The 25063-nt window shown below is 42.0% G+C and overlaps 1 protein-coding gene across 2 annotated transcripts; it reads right to left on the reverse strand.

The window, feature by feature from the left end:
• Window positions 1-854: 854 nt before the first annotated feature.
• TDRKH (tudor and KH domain containing) lies at window positions 855-24418 on the reverse strand. Of its 2 annotated transcripts, XM_043458432.1 has the most exons (14): window positions 24299-24418; window positions 8062-8198; window positions 7321-7427; window positions 6519-6708; window positions 5484-5623; window positions 5056-5377; window positions 3796-3956; window positions 3446-3618; window positions 3150-3214; window positions 2717-2868; window positions 2388-2489; window positions 2046-2139; window positions 1755-1842; window positions 855-1576 (listed from the first exon to the last, which is right to left on the reverse strand). In XM_043458432.1, the coding sequence occupies exons 2-13, from the start codon at window positions 8183-8185 to the stop codon at window positions 1790-1792; spliced, it is 1683 nt and encodes a 560-aa protein (XP_043314367.1). In that variant the 5' UTR covers window positions 8186-8198; window positions 24299-24418; the 3' UTR covers window positions 855-1576; window positions 1755-1789. The 2 variants fall into 2 exon arrangements, with proteins under 2 accessions (XP_043314367.1, XP_043314376.1); XM_043458441.1 differs by lacking the exon at window positions 8062-8198 and having other exon boundaries at window positions 24299-24390.
• Window positions 24419-25063: the final 645 nt, after the last annotated feature.

The raw sequence follows: 25063 nt of genomic DNA on the forward strand, positions 1-25063 counted from the left end.
AGAATACAGAAATAAAAGAATGTCTGTATGTGTATAACTGAGTTACTTTGCGGTACAGCAGAGATTGTCACAACACTGTAAATCAACTATACTTCGATGAAATAAAATTTTAAAAAAAGAGTAAAGGCTGAGGAAACTGGGGACTGACTAGCCCCATGATCCTGTCGTAGAGTAGCTCCAATTCCAGGGCCGAGCCTGCTTCAGTGAGCAAGTGCAGCCAAGGTCTGAAATATCAAATCAACGGCACGCTTTCATTGATTCCTGTGGGACTACCCAAGCTACCCAGAGATGCTCCTTCACTGAAGTCTTTCTGCTAATTGGTACCGAGGTTTTTCTAAGACAATAAAATTTGAAAATTGTGTTTCTGGGAAAATATAGTTGCCATGTAGTATACGGGTAGACTTCATTAACTCCTAGATTAAAAAGTCCCACATATCAGTGTCTTATATACTAGTTTTAAGTCTTCTACTTTACCTTGCTGATCTTAAAAAAAAAAAGTTAATTTACTGTTATTCTCCCGCCCACTTTCAAACACCTTCACAGTTCTCACTGGATCCTTACAGTACTGTCAGAAATGGAGAGATGCTATGTAAGGAAACAGGCTCTGTAAGTTCACAGCAAAGATGAGTCCTAGAACCCAGGTTTCGATAATTCTAATCTACCTCTTTTAGGTGAAGTGTTAGTGAATAATTAATCCTGAAGTCGCTTTAAGGAAAGAATATGATCTGCACATGAGAGGGACAGCTGTTTCATAGGTGGTGTGAGCTGTTTGGCAATTTTACCAGATTTCAGTACAGAAGGTACCCATAGGCTTGTTTCCACCCTGTGATTCAACCAGCACTTAGTTTTAGATAACTTTCTTAAGAACTTTATTTAGCAAAGAACACCCCAAGTGATCTAAACAGCTCTACAAGTTCTCTGTGGCTCTGTGTATACATATATTGATATAGATACTATACCAGCAATATAGCAATATTTCCTGAGTTACCTTTCTCCTTGTCTACTTGTATTTTAACCAAAGTTTACTGGGAAATAGCTAGAGCACTGTTACAAAAATCTTGTCTCCAGCAACACATCAGCAGTTGAGGCTGGGAAGCAGTATTCTCTTCTTACTTCCTGAGGCTTTTAATATAATTATGCTGATTTTTGCCTTTGCTGTCTGACTTAACTGTAATCTTTGAGTTTACCACTCAAAAGATTTCCCCTTAACCAGAGTCAACCTGATGCGGTGAGTCAGTCTGCAGAATCATCACTTCCAATAACCAAACCCTGGCTGTTTCCCAGCCTCAAGGAGGACATTGCTTAACATCTGCGCATCATGACTGGCAGAGGGGAACAAGCTGGATCCCGAGAGTCTGAGCGCCGTGCGGCAGTCCTCACACTGCACAGGGCGCAGGGGCGGTGGTGGAGTGGGGGCATGTGTCTGTCTCCCCCCACCCCACATGCCCTCTGGCAGTCCAGTGGAAGAAGAAAATGCACTTGGTTCACAGCAAGCCAGGTCATGTATATAACGAAGGAAGAACTGCATAGATCTCTATTACAGGCTCTTCTCCAGGCACCAAGTCTTACGCCAAACCTGCCAAAGACACACACACAGAGACACAAAAACCTTGAAAGGGCTCAAACTGAAAGTAAAACTGCAGGAAGGCAGCTGCAGAGAAGTAGTAATATGATGGGCTACAGGGAAGAGGCAAGGCCCTGTGGTCACCCTCATTACTCTCTGCTTGCTACAGATAGAGGACAGTTCTACTCACAGCAAAGTAGATGGCCGAGGCAACTGAAGGTGACTTCAGAGTAAGTAGTCATCTTCAAGATTATCATCACCAGACATAGAAGCAGCTTCTATTCAGACATGAGGATAAAGTTAGATACTGCCCTACTGTGGCAGGCACTGCCATTGAGGATCAGAGAAAAAAATAGGCTTTTTGGTGTTCAATGACCACTCTGGTTAGGAGATAAATCCTGACACAACTTCCCTAGTTCGGAGAGGCTGACTAAGAATTGGTAACTTCCAGAGATGCTCAAGGGAGCAAATGATGTTGTACCTGATAAACTGAGGCAGGACAGGGTGTTTGCTATCTCTCCAGGGCTCTTCTTGGTCTCAGTGAGCATGCTCAGTGAGACATCTGTTTCTGTGGCCTGAGGGCATAAACAGGAGAAAAAGGAAGAATGTGTTTGGCTGGTGGGAAAGGAGAAGCCACTGCATCATTTTGCTCAAGAGTCTGGTGTGGCTGCTGAGGGACACAGTGCTTCCCTTGATCAACTAGTGGAGCAACTCAGAGTCCTTAAGCGTGCTCTACAAATTGCATGCCTGACTAGAAGCCCCCTGTCTTGAGGCACAAGGTTGGTCCCAGAGCAGCACCCCATGACGGTAAAGGCTCACTTACGAGGTCGTCCAACATCATTGGGGCAGCTTGGCTTTTTTCCACATCTTCTGAAAGCTCGATTGCATATCCTTTACGAACTAATTCTAGCCCAATATCAAGTTTCTGAGAAAAAAAAAAAAATAAGGCTTCTTGGTGTTCAAAGAAGGGCAAATCAAAGGAAGGGCAGAAGAGCTGGGATTGATACTTTAAAAAATTCCTTTGGTGGTTCAGTTAAGCAGGATCTTACGAGGCAGGACTATCATCAAATAAGGATTTCTGGGAAAGGAAAAGAAGATGAGCCTATAAATATACTGAAGAGACAGTGAGCAACGAGTGAACCTCAGTCTTACCTTCCCGTCGCTGGTATCATATAAATAGATCTTGGGCCAAGTTGAGATCCCAGACTGGACATAGCTAGAGATCTTGGCCACCAGGGGCTTCCAGTCAGCACAGTGAGTGAGTCTGTCAAACTCATCCAAAGCTTCCTCTTCCCATTGTTCACCTGGTTAAAAAAAATTGTAGACAGAGCCTAAGAAGGGGTCAGTGCTGACAGGAGTGGGATTATGTCCTGGAGGGAAGCTGGAACTACCTCTGTCTACTTCAGAAGGTACCTGTGTCTGACTGCCAGGCAGGTTTCTGGCTGTTGCTGTCTGGCACTGGTGATGAAAAGGCGCCTGAGCCCCCAGAACTCAAAAAGCCTGGGAATGTGAGAATCCCCACCACATGCCCTATGAAAGTTATTCTATTTGGACGCAGAGTCAATAGTTAATAGGACCAATTTACCTGAGGGGGCAATCCGTGCCAGACTACACTCTATTGCTTGAAACGGAAGGCTTAGAAAATCACTCCTAAAGTGAAAGAAACTGAAATTAGAATCCTAGTGCCAGGAGGGCCTTCTTATATTCCTTGCTTCTAGACAGCACCAGTTAACCCAGCAGAAGATAATTAACTGAACTCTGTAAAGAGGTTATCTTCCAACCCTACCCCCACCCCCTCCCCAGTGAGAAGTGTCAACAGCTCACCATGCTATGGCCAGGACTGAGTCAACGGATGAGACTCCAGCCTGATGCCACACTGACCTGAGCACCCTGAGATCCTTCAGTGGGCAATCTCCATTATCTCCAAAGTCAACAAAGTAAAGGTCCAGGTTCCCATTCTCCAAGGTGCCGAGGACCCGGGCGCGATACCAGGAACCATTTGTCGGTAAAGGTGCAGCGACGATGTCTCCTGCGTGTACAGTCAAGTCTTCAGGCTACACAAGGAAGTGAGGAGTCAGGAGACGGCAGAGTTAGGAAGGGAGGGGCTAAGAGATTGGACACCAGAAGGAAGAACAAGCCACTGCTCCACAGGAAGGGGAAGAGAACACATCACAGTGAAAAGGATATGTCCCCCTTCATCGGACCCCAGCCCTGTCCCCGCAGCGACTCACCAGACTATTTTCGTAGTGCTGGGTCATCTCACTGACAAGCTTATCCAGTTGCAGGCTGCGGGAGCCAATGATTTGGATCCAGAAGTGGTTAGGATGTTCAGAGGCAGAGACATAGACTTCTAGGAATTCATCAGCATGGAAACTGAAGTCCGGACTGGGAACTAACCACAGGCATAAGCAAGTTAAGCTACAGAATCATTGTTATCTAATATGATGACCATTATCAGAATCATCTCCGGTTGAAATGGGAAGACTGCATCGGTGAGGTGACAGGTACAAATACCAAGTGGCTAATACCATTTAAAAATGGCTGGAGGGACAAGTGGATGAATCATACAAGAAAATCCTGAAGGAAAGGTACGATAAGCTATGTTCTCTTCCTTTCTATGTAATTGAATAACTAGAGTTCATTCACATTCTTTGTCATCTGCCATGTATTCAACTCAGCACCAATTAAAATGAAGGGAAATGCCCATATGCTAGCTACAGCAGGACCAGGGAGAAGATATGTGGACAGATGTGGGCCTGCTCCAGATTGTATTCCACCACCGACTCATTACAGACCCCGGACACGTCTATGAACCTCTTAAGGACTGTGGTCTTCCCTGCCCATCCCAGTGCTTATGCATAGAAGAAAAAGCCCACAGCCTTTTCATTCTTCTTGAATGGTGAAGATTTTTAAGAACAGTAATGAGACAGGAAAAAATATTGGACTCAAAAGTATTTTACTTATTTGTATATTTTTGAAGAAAGAATATCATATAATTCAATTATTTGATGTATTACTTACAGACCAATTTCCTGTGAACGAGCATATTTCTATATTGTTCTCTAATTATTAGCTGGTTTGTATTCAGAAAAAAAATTGGTGTTCAGTATTAACCCAAAGAAAATATTACCAGAAAGTCCCATCTGTAATTAAAGAACTGTAAATGTAGTCAAGAAAACAGAAATTTTTTTTTTATTGTTTCCTTATTCTGGGATATTTAAGCCAGTATTTCTGGCTTCCCAGGTAGCAGTGATAACGAACCCACCTGCCAATGCAGGATTGGCAGAGGGCTCGATCCCTGGGTTGGGAAGATACCCTGGAGAAGGAAATGGCAACCTGTTAAAGTATTCTTCTGGGGAAATCCCATGAACAGAGGAGACTGGCAGGCAACAGTCCATGGGGTTGCAAACAGTTGGACACAACTGAGCATACACACATAGCCAGTATTTCTATCTTTCATATGGCTAAGGGGTTCCCCCTTTGTTACATACTTTCAAACATGGACATCTCTGGACTGGTCTGGACACCAGACCTCTGAAAGCTGTCATCATTAGGTTTCTCCCAGGAACCCTCTTCTGGTCCTACAACAGCCACGTCGCCATCTCCTTTGTGGGGAGGAACTGCCAGAGGTGCAGCCTGTTTTAAGCTAGCGCCAGTGTTTTTCCATAAAGCTGGCTCTCTGGTTCCACCTGGCTCTGTCCCTTCCTCTCTTCTTACGCTGATTGGCTGCTTCCGTGGAACTCTGGTTTCTGCAGAATGAGCAATTCTCTTCCTAAGTTCTTCATCTTCTGAAACTTTCTCGAGTATCAAATGCTGTGGAAAATAAGAGAAGGGATGGTATCTACATGGTCAGATACTGACCCAGGATGGAGTGAAGGGTTCTTCTCACTCTCAGATACAATTCAGGTTAGCTACTTGCCTTAGCTGCTGCCACTTCCTTCTGCGTTCCTGAGATTTTTATAAGTCTTGATAGTAGCAATGTTCCTTCTGATTCTTTGTCACAGGTGATTTTGGCTCCTGAGGCCTTACAGATAGAACGAATTGTCTCGCCGCCTCGCCCTGTATTGAATAATACGTGAAACACTGTCCTTTCCTCTGCTACTACTAGTGATGCCACTATCTTGTATACACTACGAGGGGAGAGTCAGGGCTCGTTTTCAAACTAAACAGGATAGTGAATGGAAAACAGAAGCTACTGAAATCCTTACTATAATAAGGGGGGTACTTGATTATTTGCTCTATCCATTTTATTTAAATTCTACACACTGGCTAAGTTAATGTGGTCATGTCACTTTCATCTTCTGGCCACTGAGCAGACTTCACAGCCTCACTTTATTAGAAGATATCCTACATGAAACCACTGGACCAAGAACAGGACACTTCTCTGCCTCTCACAGCAGCATGAGGAATGCTCTAGGGGAAGGCATAAAAGGTCCTTTCTAGAGCATGGTCTTGAGAGATTTAGGATAAAATCAGCATCCTTAGCTTCCCTTTAAAAGTCTAATATGAGGTAAATACATTTACCTGAACCCTTGTGGAACCTATTTGTAAGGTTCAGATCATACTTTAAAAAACTTTTATTATTTATTTTTGGCTGTGTTGGGTCTTAGCTGTAGCATGTAGGCATCCCTCCAGTTGTGGCACACAGGCTTAGCTTCCCTGAGGCTTGTGGGATCTTAGTTCCCTGACCAGGGATCGAACCCATGTTCCCTGCACTGGAAGGCAAATTCTCAACCACTGAACCACCAGGGAAGTTCTCTTACAACTTCTTGAGGTGCTGAGTTTTGCTCTACCACTAGTTCTATAAAAAAGTAAAGCTCTGGTCTCAATTTCCCTGTCTTTTTTTCCTCAGCAAGGTGAAGGGGAAGTAAGCCATGAAAAACCCTCCGGAAGGTGTGAAAGAAAGGCAAGGGGAAACAAAAAGGAGACAGCAGAGAAAGCTGTCCAGGGGTACCTATTATCCTGCCCACAGATCTCTGGGGAACCGAGAGCTGCTCAGACACTGGGGTGTTCTCTGTCAGGATCTGATGAATCGCTGCTTTGGCCTTGCACACCTGAACAGGAAAACCACTGATAAGCAGCACCCGCTCATCTCCTATATCCTCCGTGTCCACATCGATCCGAGCACCTGTCTTCTTTCTTAGCTGCAGAGAAAAAGATACGTGGCAGTATGTTCTGGAAGAGCTCTCATCTGGGTCAGCTAAGGGTACTCTAAACCTAACCCTGGAGGTGGATGAACTGGACACAGCAATCAGTGAAATCGGGTGCCATAAGCAGTCTTCAATTATATGTACTTATGGGAGGAGAGACAAAGGTAACCCTAAACAGCAGTTAATCCAAAACAGCTTCTCTGTGTTTAGACTGGTCTTTCCCCAAATTTGGATTAAAGAATCAATTATTTTGCTTCCTTGACATTCCAACTGAATAATGGAAGATGGTAAAAACAATCAGGGAGCAATTAATTTATTACTGCCAATTAATGAGTTCATAATTCCATTGCAGAAAGGAATGATTCGAACTATACCAGGATGAGAACCATCCAATTAAAAATCCCCATTTCAAGCTAAGTCACCCATTCTATAAGAAGTCGAAGTACTCATCTCTGGAAGGAAAACAGCAGCTAGAAACTTCCTATTTTTGTTGTTGATGTTGTTTGTTTAAAATATACATAGTGTAAGTGGGTTTTACAGAATGGGGACAGAGGATGGACAGCAGAAATCAGTCCCTGGGAAAGCTGCTGCCGCTCACACACTCACTTGTTTAATATTGGCTCCTTGCCGGCCAATGATGAGCTTTACAGCCTCCTGGGGCACTCGCATCTCTATCTCGATGTCATCTTCCCCAACAAATGTCAGCCGTTCTTCTGCACAGATCATCAGATCAGACTTAGACAATACCCAAAGCTATTACTTCCCCTCCCCTGAATCAAAGCTGTCAAAGAGACACTGATGTAAAAGATAAATTGAGGATTTCAATCATAAAGAGAAGGAGAAGCAGCATCTGAGTGGGAACTAAAAGGTCCTGAAAGACCAGAAGATGGGCATTCTCTCTGGGATACTGTTTTCAAATGCTAAAATGGGAAAAGCCATTGGATTCTGGGCAAACTACTTCTCCCAAGACATGACTCCTGGAGAAGAATGAAGGCCAGAAGTTGCCTGAGGAGTCCACTAGGCTCAGAACTTCCCTTGTTTATACACAAATCATTTTTGTAAGTCCTACTCTCTAGGTCCAGCCTGTGGGGAAACTGGACTCAACAGTTAGCAGAATCCCTTACAGTGCTGACGTTGCTGAAGGGAACAAATCAACAGAATTATAAAATGACGCTTCATTTCACAGACTAGCTTCACATTAACATAGAAAAGAAAAACTTTGTTTCAAAGGTCCCTCACAGAGAATTAATTACATCCCAACAAATGATAACTTGAAAGAAGTTTCAAGTTAACAATGCCAGAACATAGTCTAACCATTTCGGTATGTACAGCCATGGATTCACATACCTCTGCTTTCCCTATATCTGCGGTATAGGATATAGGCAATTGTTGCACTGGCAGGGATCCCAAGGCCCAGTGCTATTTTTTGAATAGTGGACAAACTTGTCCAAGAAGTCCGTTCAGTGGACATTTTGGGCCGCCTCCTGAAATAAGCAAATGAAGAGAAAGGAGCTTTCATACAACTTTTATGTCAGAGAGAATGGAACACATTACAATATTACAAAGAATACTACAGCCTAGTTTCCCATTTCAAGAGCTTGAACAGTCTCAAGGTGTACTTCATGTGAAAGGCTACAGGGTATTTTTTCAGAAAGTTAGCTGAGGGACACATACACGTATGACTAAATAGAGGAGTACTACTCCCTTCTCAACCCCTGCAAAGAGAACTATCTATTGATCAGCTTTAAAAGACAAAGGAACAAGAAATTAACTGAATCAAATATTTTAAAAAATTTACATTTCATATCAAACTATTTAAAATTCCTTACATGTGCACTTCTATGCCTCCTGGCCTTTCCAGATGCTGTTGTCTCTGAAAGGAATGGCATTCCAGGCCCAGGTTTAGGTTTTGCTACTTCTATTTCTCTTTCTTGGAAGTGTGATCTATTTATTCTCTGTACTCCTTATTTCTATTTACTCCTCAACTAACAGTGAAAGGGGATTCTCTCTTGCTCCTTCATCAAAACTAAAACTTTCCAGGTAATTAACCTAGATGGCATATATAAGCCTTATCTAATCTCACCTCTGTTCTCTCTTTCCCATGGTTTCTATTTATCTAGAGGAGTTTTCTGAGTTTTGAGCTTGACTTCCAGTGGCCTCTATCCATTGCTATTGTCACTCTGCTCTCTTTGGGCAATTTTATCCATACTTGAAGCATGAACTACTATCTATATGCTAATGACCCTGACACTGTACCTGAACTGATTGCTCATCAAATCTCATTTAGACCACTCTAACGGTCTTCTTGCTATTAGTCTTTGACTGTATCTTCATTTTCTTACCAAGCATATCTCAATATATCCCTCATTCTATTTCTTTATTTCATGTATCAATACTTTCTTATCCTCCCAATTATTTTATACCATCTCTTCTCCAACCTCTAGTGCTTCCTTCCTCATTCTCCCTCTCAACTGATGTCTGCTTCCTATCTCACTGAGAAAGTAAAGCATTTGGAGAAAATATTCACTAACTTCCAAACTGATCCATCCACCTCCACCTCCTAAATATTTTATCTTCCTTCCTGTGGTCATGGATGAACTATCTTGGCTCTAGCACTGAGTCTTTCATATAAGTGTTGCTCTCCTTCCTTATCTTGCATCATCAATCTTTTCCTCTCTACCGAATCTTTCCAGGAGCAGACAAACACGCTATTATTTCTTTCTTAAAATTCTTTCTCAATTCCACTTATTCCTCTAAATACTACTCATTTCTTTTCTTCCTTTTACAAGAAAACTCAGTATCAATGCTTCTGTGATAGATTTCTCTTCTTGAGTTCACTCCTGCTGCTCCAGAGAAGGTCACCAGGGATTTGGATTTGCTAAATCCAGTGACCAAGTCTCAGTCCTCCCTCTACCTGCCCCACCACCAGAGTCTGGCACAGCTGGTGACTCCCTCTTCTCTGACACTTTCTTCACTTGGCTTCACAGTACTGTTTCCTGGTCTTTCTTCTCCCTCTCTGGCTGCTCCATCAGCCTGCTTCGTTGGTTCTTGCTCCATTTTTTAACCTCTAAACACTGGAGTGACCCAGGGCTCTGTCCTTTGCCCTCTTTATTCAAGAATCATTCTGTCTTGGCTTTAAGCCCCATCTATTTGCTGATGTTTAACTCCCAAATTCATAGATCAAGTGAGGACTGTTCTCCTGAACTCCAGGTTTGTACATCCAACTCCTTATGAAATATCTTCATTTGATGTTTAATAGGTATCTCAAACTTAGCAAATGCCAAGCTTGCTAAGCACTCCAGATCTCACTCCTTTCTTCTTTGCCCTATCAGTTAGTGGCAACTCCATTCTCTCCAGTTCCTCAGGCTAAAAATCTTACTCTTCTTCCCCTCAAACAGCACATCTATCCTGGAAGCAAATCTTATTTGTTTTACATTGATTATCCAGAACCTGACTACTTTTTAACCTCTCCATTGCTATGACCAACATCTGCTCAAAACCACCATTATCTCTTGTCTAGATTATTAAAAAGCTTAATTACCTCCCTGCTTTTTATCATCGTACAATTTATTCCCAATACAACAGCTGGAGTAAGTGAAAGTGTTATTCATCTGCTCAAATCCTTCCACGGTTTTCCATTTCACTATGATTAAAACCCAGTCATTATAATGACCTGCAAGGTGTTCATTTTGATTGTTTCCCCATTGGAAAGTTAACTCCCCAGAGGCAGGAATTTAAAAAATTTTTTTCCTCAGTACTTAGCACATGAAAGTGAAAGTGAAGTTGCTCAGTCGTGTCCGACTCTTTGCCACCCCGTGGAAGGTAGCCTACCAGGCTCCGCTGTCCATGCGATTTTCCAGGCAAGAATACTGGAGTGGGCTGCCATTTCCTTCTCCAGGGGATCTTCCCAACCCAGGGATTGAACCCGGGTCTCCTGCATTGCAGACAGGGCTTTACTGTCTGAGCCACCAGGGAAGCCCCTTAGCATATAGTAGCCACTTAATAAGCATTTGGTCAATAATAATCTTTGAATGAACACACTTCCTCTTATTCTTCAGCAACTCTCTTGCCTACACGTAAGCTCAGTGGTATGAAAGGTTCTTTATAACCTAATCTCTGCCTATCATCTCCACAGCCTTATATTCTAACACTACTTCTACTAGGGGAACAGGATGTGCTTTCTTAAGTATCCCTGCTCTGTCACACGTCACTTCTGTCTTCACAGACTTACTCCTTAGCCCATCAATACACTTACAACCATTCTGCTTTTAACTTTAACAAATTACGTGTGATGAAATAAAAATTCATATTCTAAGGCAAGTCGAGGATAATTTAAACATTAAAAAAAAAAAATTTCCTCTGCCCTTTGGCCTTCTCTCTCCTCTCCACTGTGCACTGTGTATCTGCACCACGCATTGACCAAACCATCCCACTGGCAGAAAATACCTGCCTGAACCATAAAGCATAACATTCTTGGGGAGCTAGACTCAGAAGCAGCACACATTCGATTCACTATACTGCCCTTATAATGTTGCTCAGACTGTATCTCATATCTGAATTAGGCTGCCAAGTTAATAATGGGAAATTGTGCCTCGAAGGCCAAACTCCCGTGCAGACAGACAGCCACCTACAGGAATACCAGCTGGGTTTATGTATGCTCGCAAATACTTAACTAAAAATTAGAGGAAACCCCACCCTGAAATGGCCAAGACTGGGTTCTCTTTTTGGCATTCCAAAACTGATTTTCTGAATGCAGTTAAAAGCTGGCAGTCTCCTGAAAACTCTGCCTGCAGGGTCTACTAGAAACAGTGGAAAGAATTTTTCTCTTTTAAAAATTAGGTTAGCAGGGAGAAATATTTGTACAGGGCTAGCTTTTTAAAGCTTTGGATCCTGTGAATTAAAAAACTTCCAAGTTAAAATTTTAGACAGCTCTCATCTTAAACTATTGTACCTATTTTAACTGATATATAGAAGCCTCAAAAGACTTCAAAATTTCAAAATAGCCTCATTTAAAGATTTGTTGTAGAAGGCTAATGAAAGACTAATGATAGGTACCTAAAAACTGCTCCCCTCTATCTTTGAATACTCATTCTAATAATCTTCTGACTTGCCTTTCCACTCCGGAGACACTATTAAATGGTTACCTTTAGAAATGGGACCACCTGAGGAATGCAAGTTGGTATAGCCACTATGGAAAACAGTATGGAGGTTCCTCAGAAAACCAGAGTTATCATACGATCCAGCAATCCCATTTCTGGGCATACACCCAGACAAAACTATAATTCAAAAAGATACATGCACCCCTCTGTTCACAGCAGCATTATTCACAGAAGCCAAGACATGGAAATAACCTAGATGTTCACTGACAGATGAATGGATAAAGAAGATGAGACATACATATACACAATGGAATACTACTTAGCCATAAAGAACTACAAAATAATGTCACTTGCAGCAACATGAATGCAATTAGAGATTATCATACCAAGTGAAGTGAGAAAGAGAAAGACAAATATCATACTTATATGTAGAAACTAAAACACAGCACAAATGAACCTATACAAACAGAAACAGACTCACAGACACAGAGATCAGACTTGTGGTTGCCAAAGGGGAGGGAGAGGAGGGACCAGCTGGGAATCTGCTGTTGGTAGATGCCAACATTTAGAATGGACAAACAACAAGGTCCTACTATATACAGCGCAGGAAACCATAATGGAAAAGAGTATTTAAAAAAAGAAATATATGTGTAAAACTGAGTCACTCGCAGAGACTGGCACAGTACCGTAAATCAACTATACTTCAGTTAAAAGAAAAAGAAATGGGACACCTGAGGCTGTAGACCATAGCTAAATACTTTCTTAAACCCAGGAAGAATCCTTAAAAGTGTTTGTAAATGGATTGCCAAGATGGGTGACCACTGGCCTGACTATACTGATCATAGCTGATATTTAGAACCTGACAGAAATTTTACTGGGGAGAGGTGGGGTCTCTGTCCCCCAAGCTAAATGAGGGAACATAAAATTCCAGCATTGGTCAATGCATATGTCAGTCCTTGCACTGAGGTGGCTACTCAGTTTTATGAGGAATTAAAAACCACTGTCCTTGTGTTGCAGGAAGGGGGACCCCTTCCAGGGCCCAAAAATGGGTTCCTGTCTGACACTTGGAAATGAACTGTCCGAGTAGACACATGTGCTAACCAAGCAAGAAATATTACTGGAAAGGGCTCCTGGGCAGAGAGCTGAAGGGTAAGGGAATCCAGGAAAACAGCTCTGCCACATGGCTCATAGTCTCAGGTTTCATGGTAATGGGATTAGTTTCCAGGTTGTCTTTGGCCAATCATCCTGACTCAAGAGTCCTTCCTGGTGGCACACGCATTGCTCAGCCAAGATGGATGCCAACGAGAAGGATTATGGATGGTGGTTGGACACATGGTGTCTCCTTTTGTTCTTTCCTGAACTCTTCCGGTTAGTGGTGGCTTATGAGTTCCGTGTTCCTTACCAGGAACTCCTGTCATAAAATAACTCAGGCAAATAGTTACTATGGTGCCTGGCTAGGGTGGGCAGTTTTCAGTCAGTGTGCTTCCCCTATCACTTGTTTTTTAAAATCTAGTCTTTATAGGACCAGAGTGTGGCCTCTAGAAATAATACAAACCTCACAGGTGGTGCCAGTGGTAAAGAACCTGCCTGCCAATGCCAGAGACTAAAGAGATAAAAGTTCTCTTCCAGGGGTTGGGAAGATCCCCTGGAGAAGGAAATGATAACCACTCCAGTATTCTTGCCTGGGAAATCCCATGGACAGAGGAGCCTGGCAGGCTACAGTCCACAGGCTCACAAGGAGTCAGACATGACTTAGTGACTAAACAACAACAAAACCTCACTTATTAAGAGGCTTGAAAGTACTGAAGAACAAAAATCTAGCCCTTAAGGAACAAAGTAGTCCAAGGAGGAACTTCTGTTTTTCTTCCCATGCCTTTGGGATGCAAATCTCCTGGAGCTCTTATCTGGACCCTTTGTTTTTTTCCTGCACTGTGTGGCTTGTGTAATTGAACCAGGGATTGAACCTTGCACTGGGAGTGCAGACCACCAGGAAATTCCCCGGACTATTTTTTAAAAACACAAATTTCATGCAAATCAAAACTACAATGATGTACTACCTCACACTGTGCAAAATGGCTATCATTAAAAAGTCTACCGTATATTGAAGAGATAAGATGGTGGAGTAAAAAGACTTAAGCTTACCTCCTCTCATGAAAACACCAAAATCACAACTGTTGAACAATCATTGACAAAAAAGACTTAAACCAATAAAAAAGATATTCTACATCCAAAGACAAAGAAGAAACCACAATAAGACACAGGGGCATTTCCACAATTTAATCAAATCCCATACCCATTGGGTAGGCAACTGACAAACTGGAAAATAGTTATATTGCAGAGGTTCTCCCACAGGAGTGAGAGTTCTGAGCCCTGCGTCAGGCTCCTCAACCTGGGGATCTGGCATCAGAAGCAGGAGTCCCCAAAGCATTTGGTTTTGAGGCCAGTGGGGCTTGAGTGCAGAAGTGCCACAGGACTGGGGGGAAACAGACTCTACTCTTAGAGAGCACATAAAAGGTTTTACATGTATTGGGACCTAGGGCAGTGACTCCATGGAAGCCTGGGCCAGACCTACTTGGAGGTCTTGAAGGTTCTCCTGGGGAGACAGAGGTTGGCTGTGGCTCACAGTGGGGGCAAGGACAGGTGGCAGAGGCCCCAGTGAATATTCAATGTGAGCTCTCCAGGAGTTCCCCGTTTGGGCATTGAGACCTGGCCCCACTCAAAAGCTTACAGGTTCCAGTGCTGAGATGCCTCAGGTCAACCAACCAACAGGGACTCCCTGGTGGTACAGCGGATAGGAATCCACCTGCTAATGCAAGGCACATGGGCAGATCCTTGGTCCAGGATCCACGGATCCCTGGTCGGAGAAGATTCCATTTGCCGTGGAGCAACAAAAGCCCATGGACCACAACTATTGAGCTCACATGCCGCAACTACTGAAGCCTATACTCTGCAATAAGAAAAGCCACTGCAATGAGAAGCTCATGAGCTGCAACAAAGAGCAGCCTGTGTGCAGCAACAAAAGACCCAGCAAGGAAGACCCAGCACAACAACAACAACAAAACTAAGGAGGTGGGAACAGAGCCCCACCCATCAGTAGACAGGCTGATTAAAGTTGTCCTGATCCCACAGCCACCTCTAAACACACTCCTGCTTAGCAGAGGGACAAGACCCAGCTCCACCCACCAGTGGGCAGGCACCAGTCTCTCCTTCCAGGAGGCCTGCAGAAGCCCCTGGACCAACCTCACCTACAAGGGGACAGAGAACAGAAGCAAGAAGCTACAATCCTGCAGGCTGAGGAACAGAGGCTACAAACATAGAAAGTTAGACAAAAGAGAGTAATGACAGTAAACAAATTATATCAAGCATCTTTTCCAATCACAACAATCACAACACTATGAGATCAGAAGTCAACTACAAGGGAAAAAAAAGGTAAGAAACAAACAACACGGAAGCTAAATAATATGTTACTAAACAACCAATGGTTTACTGAAGAAATCAAAGACGAAATAAATAAATACCTAGAGAAAAATGAAAATGAAAACAGTGATCCAAAACCCATGGGACACAGCAGCAGTTCTGAGAGAAGTTTACAGCAAGACAATCTTACTTCAAGAGACAAGAAAAAATCTAACAACCTAACCTTACAACTAAAGCAACTAGGGAAAGAAAAAATCCAAAGTTAATAGAAGATATCATAATGGTCAGAGCAGAAATAATGAAATAGAGATGAAGAAAACAAAAAAGATCAATGAAACTAAAAGCTGGTGCTTTGAAAAGGTAAAATTGATAAATCTTTAGCCAGACTCATCAAGGAAAAAAGAGGGTGCAAATCAATAAAATTAGAAATGAAAAACTGATACCACAGAAATACAAAGGATCATAAGAGACTACTACGAGCAACTATACACCAATAAAATGGACAACCTAGAAGAAATGGACAAATTCTTAGAAAGGTACAGTCTCCTTTCTTGGAAGAAAGGAAAGAAAACCAGGAAGAAAATAGAAAATATGAACAGACCAATCACAAGTACTGAAACTGAAACTGTGATTTAAAAACTTTTAACAAACAAAAGTCCAGGACCAGATGGCTTCACAAGTAAATTCTATCAAACATTTATTTAGAGTGAACACCTATCCTTTTGAAACTATTCCAAAACACTGCAGAGGAAGGAACACTCCAAACTCATTCTATGACACCACCATCAACCTGATGCCAAAGCCAGACAAAGATACCACCAAAAAAGAAAATTACAGGTGAATATCACTAATGAACACACATGTAAAAATTCTCATATACTAACCACGTGAATCCTACAATACATTAAGAAAACATACACCATAATCAAGTGGGATTTATTCCAGAGATGCAAGGATGTTTCAATATCTACAAATTGATCAGTGTGATACACCACATTAACAAATAGAAGAATAAAAATCATATGATCATCTCAACAGATGCAGAAAAAGTTTTTGATAAGAATTCAATACCAATTTATGATTTAAAAAAACTCAGGCTGTATATTGTCACCCTACTTATTTAACTTATATGCAGAGTACATTATGAGAAACGCTGGGCTGGAATAAGCACAAGCTGGAATCAAGATTGCTGGGAGAAATATCAATAACCACAGATATGCAGATGACACCACCCTTATGGCAGAAAGTGAAGAGGAACTAAAAAGCCTCTTGATGAAAGTGAAAGAGGAGGGGGTACTCTTTTGCCCCCTTCTGATGCCAATGTCAGAAGCTTTCTCTATCTCCTTTATACTTTAATAAAACTTTATTACACAAAAGCTCTGAGCGATCCAGCCTCGTCTCTGGCCCTGGATTGAATCCCGCGTCTCATCGTTCAGCAACAACCTTTCATCTTGGGGGCTTGTCCGGGATCCTTTAGGACAAGATGGGCCTGATAATCTATGTCAGCCTACTTCTGCTGACTCCAGAAATCCTGAGTCTGCTGTTTGATCCTCAAGACAATGCCTTCCTGTCCTGGGCTCACTTCTATGCTGCATTCCACAATCAGTTTAACTGCTGGGTCTGTGGAGCACTCCCCTCTTCATCAGTGAAAGGCGTCCCATGGTGGACATCTCCACTTCAAGGAAAGGACTTTCTCCAAGTCTGCAAATACCTTCAACAATCGCATGTGATGCCTCTTCTTAAACTGATGACACCTAACAACCTTAAGATGGACTGATGTAACGATGGACATAATGTGACTTTTCATTTTGATTTTAACTTGGTTTAATGACTATTTTGCCTTACATCTGTAACTGTATAATGGGGTTTTCTAACCGTCTAAAAGCTTTTAGTTTACAAATAGTTGTCCGAGCTCCTATGAGTGCCACAGCCTCCTCCAACTATTACTTGGAGCCCCTGGATCAGACATCCTCACTATGAGGATTAGGAGAATATGTTGCCTCACCAATTTAGGGACAACGCCCCTTGTCAGCTCGGAAGCAGTTATGGAATGAAAACGACGCCCCTTTTCCCTAGGCAACATAATTCTCCTAAAAGAAAAGGGGGGAATGAGAGAGTCATTTCCTAGGCCGGTTGATAAGAAGTCTAGGGGTCCCCAAGGAGAGAGAGGTCTGGGATATTCAAGGAGGAAGAAAGGACAAACTTTTTTACTTTTTTTCCTCTACATTCCTTAGGATTATATAACAATAATGTATCCTGCCTGAGGACAGTCTTTGGATTAAACCCTCTGGCTAATTCTGTTATCTTAAAACATAAATTATGGGAGTAGGTCTGGTCTTTACAAGGATGTATCCTGCCTGAGGACAATCTTTGGATTAAACCTTCTAGCCAGCTCTGTTATTTTAAAATGTAAATTATGGGAGTGGGTCTGGTGAGGTCTTTGCAACCTCCAGACATTCTTTGGATTCATTGGAGAGTATATAACTCCATTGCTAACACTAGCAAAGGGGTACTCTTTTGCCCCCTTCTGATGCCTATGTCAGAAGCTTTCTCTATCTCCTTTATACTTTAATAAAACTTTATTACACACACACACACACAAAAAGAAAGTGAAAGAGGAGAGTGAAAAAGTTGGCTTAAAGCTCAATATTCAGAAAACTAAGATCATGGCATCTGGTCCCATCACTTTGTGGCAAATAGATGGGGAAACAGTGGCAGACTTTATTTTTTTGGGCTCCAAAATCACTGCAGATGGTGATTGCAGCCATGAAATTAAAAGACACTTACTCTTTGGAAGGAAAGTTATGACCAACCTAGACAGCATATTAAAAAGCAGAGACATTACTTTGCCAACAAAGGTCCGTCTAGTCAAGGCTATGGTTTTTCCAGTGGTCATGTATGGATGTGAGAGTTGGACTATGAAGAAAGCTGAGTGCTGAAGAATTGATGCTTTTGAACTGTGGTGTTGGAGAAGACTCCTGAGAGTTCCTTGGACTACAAGGAGATCCAACCAGCCCATCCTAAAGGAGATCAGTCCTGGGTGTTCACTGGAAGAACTGATGCTGAAGCTGAAACTCCAATACTTTGGCCACCTCATGCGAAGAGTTGACTCATTGGAAAAGACCCTGATGCTGGGAGGGACTGGGGGCAGGAAGAGAAGGGGACGACAGAGGATGAGATGGCTGGATGGCATCACTGGACGGACATGAGTTTGAGTAAACTCCAGGCGTTGGTGATGGACAGGGAGGCCCAGAGTGCTGCGATTCATGGGGTCTCAAAGAGTCGGACATGACTGAGCGACTGAACTGAACTGAATGACAAACTCACAGCTAACATCATACTAATGGTGAAAAGCTGAAAGCGTTTCCTCTGAGATCAGGAACAAGACAAGGGATGTCTGCTCTTGCCAATTTTATTTAACATAGTTCTGGAAGTCCTAGCCATGACCATCAGAGAATAAATAAAAGGAATCCAAATTGGAAAAGAAAAGAACTGTCACTGTTTGCAGATGACATGATATTATACACAGAAAATCCTAAAAATACTACCAGAAAACTACTAGAGCTCAATGAACCCGGTAAAGTTGCAAGATACAAAATTAATACACTCTTGCATTTCAATGGGGCTTCCCAGGTGGCGCTAGTGGTAAAGAACCCACCTACAGATGTAAGAGATCTTCCTTGGGTCAGGAAGATCCCCTGGAAGAGGGCATGGCAACCCACTCAAGTACTCTTGCCTGGAGAATTTCATGGACAGAGAAGACTGGTGGGCTATAGTCCATGGGATCGCAAAGAGTTGGACATGACTGAAGCATGAAAGATTAGAAAGAGAAATTTAACAGACAACCCCATGTATCATCAAAAAGAATAAAATATCAATACTTAGAAATAAACCTATACATGGAGGCAAAACACCTGTATTCTGAAAACTATTAAATGCTGATGAAAGAAATCAAAGATGACAAACAGATGAAAAGCTATACCATGTTCTTGGATTGGAAAAATCAATATCGTCAAAATGAGTATACTACCCAAAGAAATCTACAGATTCAATACAATCCCTGTCAAATTACCAATGCCATTTTTCACAGAATAACAGCAAAAAAATTTTTACATTTTTATGAAAACACAAAAGACCCTGAATAGGCAAAGCAATTCTAAGAAAGAAAAGAGCTGGAGGAATCAGGCTCCCTGACTTCAGATTATGCCACAAACAGCTCATGCAGCTCAATTAAAGAAACAAAATAACCCTATCAAAAACTGGGCAAAAGATCTAAATAGACGTTTCTCCAAAGAAGACAGATGGTCAAAAAACACATGAAAAGATGCTCAACACACTGTTAATTATTAGAGAAATGCAAATCAAAACTACTAGGAGGTATCATCTCACACTGGTTAGAATGGCCATTACCAAAGTCTACAAACAATAAATGCTAGAGAAGGTGTAGAGAAAATGGAACCCGCCTACACTGTTGGTGGGAATGTAAATTGATACAGGCACTATGGAGAACAGAATGGTGGTTCCTTAAAAAACTAAAAGTAGAACTACCATATGATCCAGCAATCCCATTCCTGGGCATATATTTGAGAAAATCATATTCAAAAAGATACATGCACCTCTATGTTCATGGCAGCTATGCACAGTAGCCACGACATGGAAACAGCCTACTTGTCCATTGACAGAGGAGCAGTGAAAGAAGATGTGGCACAAGTATTACTCTACCACAAACATTACTCAGCCATAAAAAAGAATGTAATTTGCAGGAACACGTATGGATTTAGAAATCATCATGCTAAATAAGTCAGAAAGACAAATACCATATGATATCACTTACATGTAGAATCTAAAATAAGACACAAATGAACTTATTTACAAAGGAGAAACAGACTCACAGACATGGAAAACAAACCTATGGTTACCTAAGGGAAAAGGGAATGGACAAGGGATAAATTAGGAGTTTGGGATTAGCAGATACAAACTACTATATATAAAGTAGATAAACAACATCCTACTGTATAGCACAGGGAACTATATTCAATATCCTGTAATAAACCATAATGGAAAATATGAAAACTAACACGTGTATATATGTATAGCAGAATCACTTTGCTGTATACCAGCAACTAACTTAACATTGTAAATCAATTACACTTCAATTTAAAAAATAAAATGCAAATTTCAGGAAGGGTGTAGGTAATTTGGAATTTGTCAATGACAAAGTCTTAACTATCTTCTCCATTAAGTATTAGTAAAAAGGGTTTAGCCATCTAAAAAGGTAACTGATTTGTTCCATCTGCCAGAAACCCAATTTGAATCCAATTTGAATTTGTTTGTAACTGATGGGTTTAACATTATTGTCCCTGATTCATGGCTGAAATTTTGGAATGAAAACTATAGGGTGTCTGTTATGTATCTGTGTTGTAGCTGTGCTGCTGCTGCTAAGTCACTTCAGTCGTGTCCGACTCTGTGCGACCCCATAGACGGCAGCCTACCAGGCTCCTCCATCCCTGGGATTCTCCAGGCAAGAGTACTGGAGTGGGTTGCCATTGCCTTCTCCGGTAGATGTGCTGTATTGCCAAAATTAATTTGTAAAAGAACTCTATATAATTGGCTTAAAGAAAATAAAACACCTATATAAATACTCAAGAAATTTCACATGATCTTGTAAGCAGATAGATAAGAGGTCCCTGGACACGTTTTCTTGACAGTAGAGAAGCCATTTTTAGCCTAAGTCATTTTGTGATCTAAGCCTGGCCACAATGCTTGTCCTTGAACAGGTCTCATGACAGTAACTAATGATTTTAAGAGAACAAAGAATCCAGAAAACAATGGCTTATCAGGCAAGAGAAGTAACAACAGCTAAGATAATATTATCAGTTGTTAACAGAACTCCAGGTTCTGTTTCCATCTTAAAGATTAGCCTGAAGCACTGACCCACCAGATCAACTGACACCTAAGGGATGATGTTGTCTTTTCCTGACTCTCCTGACTTCAATCAACTAAAGCTAGGACTCTCAATCACCCAAGTCCCTTCATGAATATGCATGTGCCCTTACACAGCCCCACCAGTTTTGCTATTTGAGGAGACACTGTTTTGGGACAGATCCGCAGTGTTCTCCTTACTTGCTGCAAGTAATAAATCCTTTTTTCTCCCAGTCTTTGACTTGATTTTATGGCTTGACACCCACCAAGAGGTGAAGCCAAATTTGTTGGTAACAGCTGGGAAATACTCAATATTGAATCAATAGCTGGTATTAAAGTTAGCTTAAGTTTGCTGAATTAATAATATATATCTCTTTAGAATCATTAACATAATGGATAATATTTTTATTGTACTGATTTACTAGAAATCAAACAAGACCTTAAATCTGTTGTGAAATTTGCTGGCAAGAAAATAACTTGATATGATGAAACTTTTAAGTAAATAGAGGTAAATGAAATAAAAGTCTTTAGGTAAACTCTTTCGGACTAATTATGTTTTGGGAATGTCTATCCAAAATGCTCTCCACATTTTGGTAATTTGAAATTTTAGCATTTTGCTAAATTATGTTAAATGCTGAAAGTCTACCAAATAGATAATTACCAAATAAAATGAACTACTGTAGCATTAGTGAATATAGATTTCCTTTCACAAAGAAACTAAAGATATCTGAACTATTTAATAGGTTTGGTGTCATGCTAAGACATTTGCTGTTAAAAAGCACATGTTTTCTAGAAACCATAAATAGTATTTATGTACTATTTATGAGCATAAATAGTATATAAATATTTACATACTATATATAAACTTGCCAATCTACAGAATGCTAACATAAAAAAGTTAATTACGTTAGTTTTCATTAAAAATTAGAGTTTTAAGAGCTGGGAATTCTAATTAATACACACAATTAAAGCTACTAGAATAAGGGAAACATTGCAGTATCCAAGGAAAGAAAAATGTTTTCAGGAAAAAGATATGAGGAACAGAAATACATTTCTATATTTGCCTTTGAGATCTTTTATTGTCACTTTGGTTACGTGACTAAGAATCGTTCCACGTACAATCCTATTTGACCAAGTGTTTTAAAGCTTTTTGATATATTTCTTTTTTTTAAACTTTTTGGCCACATGGAGTGGCATGTGGGATCCTAGTTCCCAGACCAGGGATGGAACTGGCACTCCCTGCACTGGAAGCTCAGTCTTAACCACTGACAGAGAAGTCTCAAAACTTTTTGATATTTTTGACAAACTTCCCAAAGTTCAAATTCTAAATAAAGTTCATCTGACCTCTAATTAACTTTGAGGTTTTCCAAAGGGTCTCGAGAACACCTCAAAATGTTCTTCTCTGTCTCAGAGAGGACAGAATGACCCTAGTATGACCCTGTACTAAGCTGGGTTTTATTGCTATGGGTTTCCACAGTACTCCAAACATCCCTTCATAGCACTTGCTTGCTTATAATCATTGATTAAGGGCTATGTCTGTCTTGAGAATGAACTGAAGGCAGCAACAGCCGGTGTAGGGAGACCAATTCAGAGGCTAGTCCAGGTGTCAATGATGGAGATGGAGAGCAGCAGAGTCAGTTCAGAGAGCTTTCAAAGGAAGAATACACAAGACCCAGCAATTGATTTATGGAAAAGTCAGAGGGAGAGCCAAGGAGCCGGCTATCATGTTTCTCATTTGAGCACCTGGTAGATGGTAGTGTCTGAGACAGAATACTGATGATCTGGTGGGGGTGGGGGTGATGAACGTCTGTGACACGGATGAATTTACTGGGTGACTTCCATTTGAAACAAAACCTAAATTTTACTAACATCTCTTCAGATACTACAAATGAGGTTTGTGCTATAATATCAGCTGGTATCTCAAAGAATATCTCCTTGATTAATATTAATCAAGTATAATTGTTTACATGTCCTTTCACATTGCTAAATTTCTCTTAAAAATTAAAAGTGGAAAATATGATGGAAATGAGAATAATTCTACAGTGAAAAAAAGAAAGTGCAAGTGAAGTCGCTCAGTCCTATCTGACTCTTTACAACCCCATGGACTGTAAGCCTACCAGGCTCCTCAGTCCATGAGATCTTCCAGGCAAGAATACTTGAGCGGGTTGCCATTTCCTTCTCCAGGGGATCCTCCTGACTCAGGGATTGAACCCTGGTCTCCGGCACTGTAGGCAGACGCTTTACCGTCTGAGCTACCAGGCATTGCGCCAATTCTACATAACTAAATGCTAACTTGTGTTTGATTTTATTACTTCAAGTTGAACATGAGGAGGAGACTAGAACTTAAGATCATAGCTCCTAGATAAAGAACAGACATGTGGGTCATTTCAAGGTTGAGAAATGTAGTTAGGCAACGGTTTTCAGTAAAAGCTAACTTTGACATTTCCTGATATTTGTATTAAAACAGTTGCTAACAACTATCTGATATACATTTCAAAACACAAAGTGAACTCCATGGGAGCCAGGATCTGATATGTCACTCCAATATCTCCTAACAACCAGAACCTACAAGGTACCTAAAACACGGTGATCGGTTTGTTGAACGGAAGCAGCTCATTCAATTTTCTCATTTTTCTTTAAGCTTTCTCCTTCTTGTTACATTTATTTTTAAACCAGTGAGTGAAAAAAGCCTTCACCCATTTCTCTCAGCTGAGGAAAGAGTACCTGTGACACAGGAGTCTTGAGCCAAAACCCACGATTCTATCTGCATTAAAAACTAAAGAGGGAAACTGGAAAAACAAATACTTAAGACCATTAAAGAAAAAGCTTTGGGAAATAAGAGGCAAACTGATAATCAATGGCTTGGGGCAAACCCTCTCTTACGGTGCAAGGGTCCGCTGTGACTACCTTGGGACGAGCGCACTTTCATGGAAACAGTTACTAGCCCCGGGATGGGAGAAAGCTGCCCCCACATAGCGCCTCACCATGCCAGGCTCAGAAGCTAGCTCCCCGGCCCCACACCCTCGTCTCGCCCGGGGGCACCTTTCTTCTCTCAGCCCCACATTCCGCGCCTTCTTGTTGCCGGTGGTGTCCCTGGCTCAGCCTCCCCCACTCCCCAAACCTCCGCTCCTGGTCCCTGCCTTTACCGCTCCTGGAGTCAGCCGTCGCGCACTTTGCCTCGCACCTCACCCCTGAGGCGGCAGCCGCCTCTCACCAGCAGTAGCACTCCAAGGCGCGCCAGCCTCGCTTCAGCCGCCACTTCCCCGCCCCCGCAGCCGGCCCGCACCAATCAATGCCCGACTTGCAAGCCCGGCCAATCAACCTCCTCCTCGAAACCAATCCTCGCGGGAACTGCCCCTGAGCGACGGCGCTGTGCTGCGTGCTGGTACCCAATTACCCGGATGGAAAGCAAAGCCCGGCCCACCAGGTCAGCCAATAGACTCCAGGGAAAGCTGACTACGTTGAGACTGCACCTGCTGAGTATTAAACAGCCAATTAGAGGCTCAAGGAGTACTCCCAGCCCATCTCCAGGCCAATTACCTAGAGGCTTCCACTGAGGTGGGCGTGGGAGGTGTAAATCAACGCTCCGGAGGTGCAAGGGGGTGGAATCACGCAACCGCATCACCGCACAAAATTAGTGCTTTTGTACAAAGCCAGTGCCACTCTACAACCCAGTGACCATTGGGGAAGCCGCCTCCTGACGGGGGATCCTTTGCCTCGATCGGTCCGCATATCATGACAGAGACTCATGAGACAAGAAAAACGTACCCCCGCCTCATCCCGTGGGAAAACATTAAAAAGGCTTTGTAGAGATGAAGAAAAAGCCAAGCGGAAGGAATTGCGCCGCAGAGCGTGAGGATCTCTATTTCTCTGTCGAGGAGTGAACACACGACGACTGACACCACACAGCA

The sequence above is a fragment of the Cervus canadensis genome, chromosome 2, assembly GCF_019320065.1.
Source record: "Cervus canadensis isolate Bull #8, Minnesota chromosome 2, ASM1932006v1, whole genome shotgun sequence".
Lineage (NCBI taxonomy): Eukaryota > Metazoa > Chordata > Mammalia > Artiodactyla > Cervidae > Cervus > Cervus canadensis.